The sequence below is a fragment of the Nanorana parkeri genome, unplaced genomic scaffold (assembly GCF_000935625.1).
Source record: "Nanorana parkeri isolate BGI_ZX_2015 unplaced genomic scaffold, ASM93562v1 scaffold2671, whole genome shotgun sequence".
Classification (NCBI taxonomy): Eukaryota; Metazoa; Chordata; class Amphibia; order Anura; family Dicroglossidae; genus Nanorana; species Nanorana parkeri.
The window spans coordinates 93,747-102,698 of NW_017308939.1; the positions used below are offsets into that span (position 1 = coordinate 93,747).

General features: G+C 42.3%; 1 protein-coding gene across 1 annotated transcript in view; it reads right to left on the bottom strand.

Annotated features, from left to right (window-relative positions):
• Positions 1-4,018: 4,018 nt before the first annotated feature.
• The window catches only part of FASTKD2 (FAST kinase domains 2), a gene marked incomplete at its 5' end in the record, with an annotated part of 21,845 nt that continues 16,911 nt past the window's right edge, over positions 4,019-8,952 (bottom strand). The window contains 3 exons of the mRNA XM_018574005.1: positions 4,019-4,168; positions 5,596-5,710; positions 6,539-6,641. Of these exons, the coding sequence (XP_018429507.1) occupies positions 4,019-4,168; positions 5,596-5,710; positions 6,539-6,641 (368 nt within the window). The remainder of the gene's footprint in view (positions 4,169-5,595; positions 5,711-6,538; positions 6,642-8,952) is intronic.

Below are 8,952 nucleotides of genomic sequence, written 5' to 3' on the forward strand. Positions count from 1 at the left end.
CCCCCCCCTTTTTGCCTCCCCCCCCCCCCCCCCCAGTCTTCTGACAGTGGCCATGTTTACTAAGGGCAGATTACCAGATCTCCTATTACTTCCTGGATTTCTGCCACATGTGACCATGCACATCATCTCAGATAATGCCTTTCCCTGAGATCTCAGATGAGATTTCCCAGCAATGCTCTGCTGATGACAAAAGCAATCCCAGTGTCTATTGCTTTAGCAAACTGAAGTCATTTTGCCCTTTCAAAGCAGGCAGTGAATGCTCTGCAAGTGTAAGTATTTTATCATCACAGCATTTTACACCTAACACGTCTATGTTATTATTAATCATCATACATGGCAGGGATGCATTGGTAGAATTAGATTATTTGTTGGTAAGGGTCCACTTTAATGTTATGAAAAATGCCCTATTTAAAAAAGAATAGCATTTGTCAAATGAACCCTTGCAGTGGGGCTACCCCGGCACTCTTAGTGTTAAGTGCTTGTTTTGGTCTAGCGGTGAAAATTATATAATTTTAAAAAACTCAAAGGATTCTCGGTCCCGCCTGGCTGCTAGAGCGGTCCACAGAGCCTCTTTCCCCCTTGGCTGCGGCGGTTGATGGACCCATGAAGTCATCACGTTTAATGCAGGTCCTTTAGACAGGACGACACCAAGGGACATACCACAGATGGAGCGGAGGGAGAGAGAGGTGAGGGGTCACTGCTGCAGGACCGTGGATCAGGTGAGTGTATCTTTTTTATTTCCACTCCTGGAACTAAAGGAGCATGTACCGTTGCAGTGCACGGGTAACCCCACAGCAAGGGTTAATATGAAAACAAACTGGAGTTCTTTAAAACTGCAGCCGTTGTAATTTTCTAAAGCTGTCAAAAACAAGTCAATGCAATATGGTGACCTGGAGGAGTTCTGTACACAGAACGGCCCACAAAATGTCACTTCCTGCTTCTGTGATTGGCTGACTGATTTTCTCAGAAGTCTACACTAAGATAAAAGAAAACTTTTAGGCATCACTTGCAAAAGGAATTGAAGTTTTGGTGACAATGGTGAGATACATACTATGGCTTCATTACTTCTAATGACTGCCAATACACCTTGTTTGCCGAAAATCGGACGTGACCCTTTTTTTTTTGTCTATACAATGCACCGCACTACCATGCATTGCAGCGCACTGAAAGGCAAGTGCATTGCCTTAGTGCTTTGGGATTCCATTCAAAATAAATGGCACTGCAAAGGAGTAATGCAGGTTACTACAATGCATTAGTGTAAATGGGCCCTTACTTTCCTTTTATACAGACCAGTCTGCAACCTCACACACTTGGAAGAATAGGTTCCTCTTCTAATGTTGCTCAGAAACTTCACAATACTCATGTCCTAGAATTATTATTAATCACATAACACATGGATCAGATGATGTTGGCATCAATAACTGTTAGGTTAACGTTTAGGATGAAAGGTAAAGCTGGATATCAGGCATAAAAATTTCCATTTTCCATCCACATTATATGCACCAAATGCCTTTGTAACTCCAGATATTACCTTGCTAAAGTAGCAGCAACATCATCCTTGTGCTATACATAGCCTGTGTAGAGAGGAGCGCTGAGGACCCAGAAGGCTCCATCCACTATAGGCTGCCTGCAGAAAACTACTGGGGGGGGCGGATACAAGACCAGTCACCCTGCACAAGCAGAGAGAACAACAGTGATTTGTTTTTGTTTTAAATTAAAGAAGCTCCTGTACAGAGACAAAGCTTTACGCTGGATTACTGCACAGATCTGGTAGAACTAAAAGCAAACCGATATTCAAGTAAGATGACACCTGACTTTAGTATTTACAATTTAAAGCAAAATCCCAGTTTGGGCAAATATTGTAAAAATGGATCCACGAGCAGCCAGTAAAATTAAAAAAGCAATTTTGGCTGCTATACTTTCCTCCCGAGCGCTGTCCCCGCAAATTAATTTACTCAGGGATTCAGGACTGCTCATCTTCCAGCTTAAATAACATCCAGCTTCATTCAATTGACTTAAGCTGGCCATACACCTATAGATCTTCTGCACATTGTCTATGGAAAAAGTGAAACAGATTCCTCCATCTATGCTAAACTGTGTGGATGGAGGAATCTCCCACTGGGCCAAGCTTCAGTATCTTGCTAGTCGGCCCCACTGGCTGTCCAAACACCTGAACAACGCGTCTGCATCCAATCAGATTGTTCAGGTATTTTGACAGCCAGCGGGGCCAAATAGTTATATACTGAAGCTTGGCCCAGCGGGAGATTCCTCCATCCACACAGTTTAGTGTAGCTGGAGGAATCCGTTTCACTTTTTCCACCTGCAGATAATCTATAGGTGTGGCCAGCTTTACTGTCAGCCCAGGAAGTCAAACCACCGTCATCATTGTGATACTGCCCTCTGCAACATTTAGGATCTGCCCACTAACAGAAGAGAACAAAGACCTGATATGTGCTGCATCAGTGGGGATGAAGGAAGCTAGCGTGCTCACAGTTGAGCTTTAGTAGCCAAAACCTTTCATTTGTTTTATTACTGCACTGTGCCCCCGCTGGGTAGATTCACCCCCATTGTCCTGGTGGCCATATTAACTGGGACAAAGCGATGGCAAATACAAAATCTTACAGATGCACTTCCAATGGGGAGACCTGTTGTGGTGACAAACTGGGAAAGGAATTCCCCTCACTTTGTAGTGATTTTCTCTCGTAGACAATCTGGTAAGTCCACGAGAAAAGGAAAAACGGGACACATTTCAATCCTTCCTGGCTCTACCTGAAACCAAAAAAAAAGGAATTTGCTAGAATACATTTTAAGGGTTAAGTGTGCCCAGCTTTACCTTCAGTCTGGCACAGTTGTAAGTCTTCTCTCCTGTACTGAAATTGCTTACTCTGATTTCACTGCCTACTGCAAGCTTCTCAGCAAGTCACACAGAGCCTGCCTCATTACCTGGATGGAGGACATCCAGCATCATCTAGACTTTTCTCCCAGCCCAACAATCCCTGGCTAGCTTATTTATTGAATTTCAGTTCTTTCAATCATAAAGTCTCAGCATTACATTCGCGCTTTACCTAGGGCAGTCGGCAAATACATCCACTTCCACTCCATCAGACTGGCATCCAACCATCAATGTATTTTTCATTAAGTTTAAGAGCTCTTGAGGAGTACCGAGGCAGGGTAATGTGATGTTTTCAGGAATCCATGTACGGCACCTTGCTGGCCCTCCTACATTGCATAGAGAAGCACAGAGACGCAATGATGACATCATTGGGTCTAAAATAAGGTACGTAATGAAAATGGTAAGGTTTATATTTGCATTTTTTTTAGCATAATGATGAAGGTGGAACCACGGAACGCAAAATATTGAATCAGATTAAATATCAGCATTGAGTTTTGGGGTTTGGATAAAGGTACTGTGTGTTGGTTTATTGGTTTAGATAAGGTTTAGGCTCAGGAAGTGCAAGTTAACACAGTAATAACTCTTGCTTTTGGTGCTAAATCACTGGACCAAAAAACAACACTTTAGCCTGCACAGGAAAAATGCAAACCATCGCTAAGGCACATAGAAAACAATGCTTTTCTATGTACCCTGTGCACACCACAGGGTGTGATGGATGGTGTGCTGCAAAAAAATGCAGACATGCTGCTTTTTTTTTTTTTATAGCACACTGGATGCCACCACACAGTAACCCAGCCCGCTGCCCTGAAATGGCATGTACATATTATACACTACTGATGAATTAAATTAAAAAAAGATGACACACAGCTCTGGCACTGCGTGATACACTGTTGGAGCGCCACGATGCACTAGCCGCTCGCTAAATCGGAGCATTGAGTGGGCGGGCTACTGTGAATGAGCCAAAAACATTTTTTAAAAAATGCATACCAAACCGCAGTTACATTAAAAAATCCTTGTAAAACACGTTTATTATTATTGTGTCCGTTCTGATTGACAACCGTCTCAGTGTAGATGACATAAATAAAAACACATTCCAGTCCGTAAAACTCTGCTGAAAATAACCCTTTATGTGTCTTGGGGGCTTTGCTGCAACTCCTCCTTGGCCCATCTGCACTCCAATGCATTTGGATCGTCAGATAATTCTTCGAAGATAATTGTCTTCATGAATTCCACTCTCTTCTCTTCAGTCATTCTCATCATCCTGTGCATGGGGACCTGCAAAGCAGATCGTAAAAGAATCAACCACAAACGCTACCAGAAGAAATGGTTTGTGGGCAGGACAGGCAGTGGCACACTACAAATCCTTTGTTTTTCTTTCAGACAGATCAGATCAGCAGGCCATGTACTGCCTTATTAAAGTGGATTGGTTGCCATGTACAAAGCAATTATATTCTTGTTCAATCCTTTGGCTGCGCTATGAAATACAAATGTAAAAAAATGACTACTGTAGCTGGATGAAACGCATTTCCTGACACTATTGTAGTGGTCTAGTCACACTACAGCATTGTGCTAAGCGCATGTTACCATGTGTTTAGCGCACACAAGGTGTGTTGCATTGACATTCATTTTAATGGCACACCGATGCACCTCGACAATTGTGTGCTGTGCGTCTGCAAAACAATGCGGTGCACAAAAAAAGTAGCCACAGCGTTTTATGCAACCATGCTATAATCCACATTTTAGGCCTTAAAATTGCGTGCGCCTGTGAAACGGCAAAAAAATACAGTACCATATATTTTCCACAGGCAATCCTTTAAAAGCCTGTGCAGGTCATCAGTTTAGCGTTAACTGTGAATATTGGCCCTAGAATTTTTGCGCTCAATCTAGCGCACACAGTGATACCTAACCTGTGACGCAATCGTTGTTTTTGTACGTAGGTGCACCTGACACATGGCTGTTAGTGTGTGCATGTTCGTGGGGCCGAGGGACCTTAAAGATTTATTTGGGTGATTTTAAATTAATTTTATTTAACTTTTTTTTTTTTTTAAACAGAAGCCCCTTATAGGAAAGCACAATGAAGGTGACAGGTACGCTTTTAAAGTGACAATAGGGGTCTATTAGACCCTGCTTCCCGCAACACCTGCAAAGCTGGCCCTGGGCACGCAGAAGGGGAGGCAGAGCCTGGGAAGCAAGGTGTTGCTGTTGGGCAGGGATCTGTTTACCGGCCTCTGGAAGTGATCTGGCAGCTTTTCAGTGCTTTTTAGTGTAGAGTCGAGTCGGCTTTACACCGGTAAACAGACAGGCAGCGAAAGGGTTAAACACAGAGAGGGGAATTTATCAAAACTGGAGCAGATGTGCACGGCAACCAATCAGCTTCTCTCTTTAGTTTGTTCAGTTAAGATTTGAAAATGAAAGAGAGAGGCTGATTGGTTGCCATGCACAGCTGCTCCAGTTTTGATAAATTCCCCCAGAGCATCTCTGATTAAGTGCACATATGCATAAGAGATTTTGTCTGAGCAATATGCTGTATGCCATTGATGAATTCAAGATTACACACCCATCTTCAATAGATACAGGAGTGCCACCTTTCCTGCTAGTTACAGAGCTAACACATACACAGATTTCTGCAATTCTAAGCCTGAGAAAGCTCAAAAACAAAAATACTACATAAAGAAAGAAACCAAACAGGAAATAAATCTCACCAGCACTACAGAGAAACCTAAAGACTTGAGATTCCTGATCTTCAGTGCAAGCTTCCCCAGTGGATGAAGAGTGCCCATCGCAAAGGCATTTGGAGTACAGCACAATACAGCAATACTGGAAACAGAAAATGAAAATTAACCAATCATGACATCGGCCTTGAGACTAGAGTTTAGCACCTCATTAAACTTACAGGAGCTTCCTGTAAAAAAGACCGGTCACTGCTGTGCTCTCTCCTTGTGCAGGGTGACTGGTCTCGTATCCACCCCCCTCTTTTTCTGCAGGTAGCCTGTAGTAGGCAGGGCCTGCTGGGTCTCTCCCTCAACTCTGTGCATAACAGCGATGATGGCCACTGTTACATTTATATGCTAATATCTGGCTTTGAAAGTTCTTTTGGTGAAGACAAAGTGGCTTTGTATCCTCTGTGGCTAATAAGGAATATATTTTAATGAAAGTTTTTGTACCTGGTATTCTGGTTTAGATTTGATATTGTGCAATGTGCCGACACAGCATCCATCAAAAGATTAGTTTGCATCTATACTACTCTGTGCTGGGAAGCAGAATTGTTTCAACATACGTTCTTTGGGGGAGGGGGACCTAGTGAATGTTTCACTGTGTCCTGCACAAACTATGGAAATGATCACTTTAAAGAAAAGAAACATGGAGATGGGGGGTGCTGCATCGTTGGCCTCTGTTTTTGAAAATGCTAATTACCAGACTGTCATCGAATCCCTTTTTTCAGGCACTGTCCTGAAACAAGTATGCACATAAGAACCGATTTTCTCAAATTTTCCTGAAGGCCCAAATACAGAAGCCAAAGGATCCGCTTGGCAGCTAGACAACTGGCATTTACAGAAGTCAGTCAGCAATGATAGTCCCATATTCCTTGTATGTCAGGTTCACTTTAAATACAGGAAATGGTAGTCAAACTTTGTCCATGCTTACCGAACAATATTTTCTGAGCTGTCAGTGATCTGTAGGCTGTCTGCATGCATGTCACCTACTGGAACCAACTTGTTCTCTTGGGTATCCAACGCCAATATAAAATCTAGAAAACGGTTTAAACAAAAAGTTGTCTTGGCAAAGAAACCATTGCACTCACATTACTGCCAGAGAAGAAAGTCTACAATAAATGACTGACATTAGAAACACAATGAATATGCACTTTTCTGAGTATCAATTACACAAACACTCTGCATGTATGACAGCAAATGCAATAGAAATTGTATTCATACACCTTTAAAGGTGAAATATTGGGAGAGTGAAATATACTCTTAATACTTGGATCCAGCGTGCAACACTGCAGCTATCACACGTCGGCTCTATAGATTGAGAACTGAGTGGTCACAAACTGCTGATCGTTCAGCTTATGGCTTCTCCCTGCAGAAAGGGGTGACTGTCAGTCACCACTCCCCTCAGGGATTCCCCCCTCCCCTCTCTGTTCCTCCAGAGCTCATTGGAGGGACAGTTAGTAAAGGGGGCAGGCACAGCTGGCTCTATAGGGGTAGAGCTAGCTGTCAATCAGGCAACGGGGTGGATTCCGACAATAGTGTCAGGATCGGTCTCGGTTACAGTGTGGCTCTGCACAAAGTAGCCAGTAGCCTGCTATATGGGTTACAGGAGGATATTAGTAAATATCCTCCTGTGACCCAAAAGAGACCTAAAGCTCCCCCAAAAAAGTTTGGCTTTAGTTCAATAAAGTATTTCAACAAGCAGTGTTTAGTATGAATAATTCTTCCGGTCATAGATTTTCAGACCCACCAGTAACCTTTATTAGGCTTATTTAAAAAGAATCCGCACACAAAGCAAGATACCAATCTCTAAAGGTTGTGATAGAAGGTGACATTTGTTTATTCATTGACCACATACTTCCCATGGAGTAGACTCAGCCACAATGAAGCTGATCTAGTTCATATTCATAGGAAATGGCCACTTCCACATTATATTTTTAAAGGAAGTCAGATTGCTGGATGACAGACTCATTTTAAAGGCTAAGTGGTACTTTTAGTCCAGATTCGATAGCCGTCACTATCCTTGTAGCTTACATGAACCGATCAACGTGCACCCCTCTGCACCCTGAAATCTCTTGGCTTTGGTTTTACATCCTGATGCGCTGCTGAAGTGGCTAACGGTTACCACTAGAGGAAGCTTTTTGTAAAAAGGACACAGCTTGCACATGCAAAGCCCAAACTGGCAATTTGTTAGCCTTCTACTTACACTAACCAATACTTTACGTCAGGGATAGGCAAACTCCAGCTGTACAGCTGTCGTGCAACTACAAATCCTATTAGGCACTGCAAGACTGACAGCCACCGGCATGAATTATGGCCTTTGTATTTGCCTACCCCTGCTTTATTTGAACAACTGGTAAGCACAAATGCCCATCCTGCCAGGTTGCTTTTTTGCTGCATAAAAGTTGCCCATATTGCAAGGAATGACAATATTTTTTCTGAGATTAGGAGGTTTTTCCGTTCTACCAACTCTATTTACTCTACTGAACTTGCTTTCGTACATTGTCTCAGGACAAAAAAAAAGAAATAGCTATTTTTATATAGCATTTAGGCCCTGTTCACACCAGGGCGTTTCATCACTCGTGCAAATTAAAGGCTGAAACGCATGCAAATTAAAATGCCATGTATTCTTATTGGGGCCGTTCACGCAAACGCTCAGAATCGTGCAGAAAAATACGCTTGTTTGAAATAGTCCCAGAGCTTCTTTTGTGGCAGCTCTATTTGCTGCATAGACTTCTAATCAGCGCATTTTTGCACTTTTTTTAGCCCGTATTTGCAGCGGAGACTGCTTTTCATTGGACAACTGAAAATTAGCTGAAAATGCGCCTTAAAAAGCTATTACATATGAACAGAAAACGCCTGTGAAATCTGCATATAAGACATGCACAAACGCGCTGAAACGCTGTCGCCCTGGTGTGAATGGACTCTTACTGACAGATAGCCTTGACATTTTAAAAAAATAAATAGTTTAACCCCTTCATGACTGAGGCCCTTTTTTCATTTTTTGCACCCATGTTATATTCCACATTTTAGGCCTGAAAATTACGTAAAACCCCCCAACATTATATATTTTCTGAATGCCAAGACCCTATAGAATAAAATGGTGGTAGTTGAAAATTTTTATGTTGCGCAATATTAGCGCAACTCCTTATTAAACCCCAAAATTTAGTGACAAATTTAATTAAATGCCCCAAAACACAACAAATTACCCATTTTTTTAATGAAATATAAAAGATGAGGTTACAACGAGTAAAACGATACCCAACATGCCCAGTTTACAGATTGCGTGCGACCGTGAAACGGCGAAAAACTGCAGTACCCCAAAAAGTCAATAAAAGACGCTTTAAA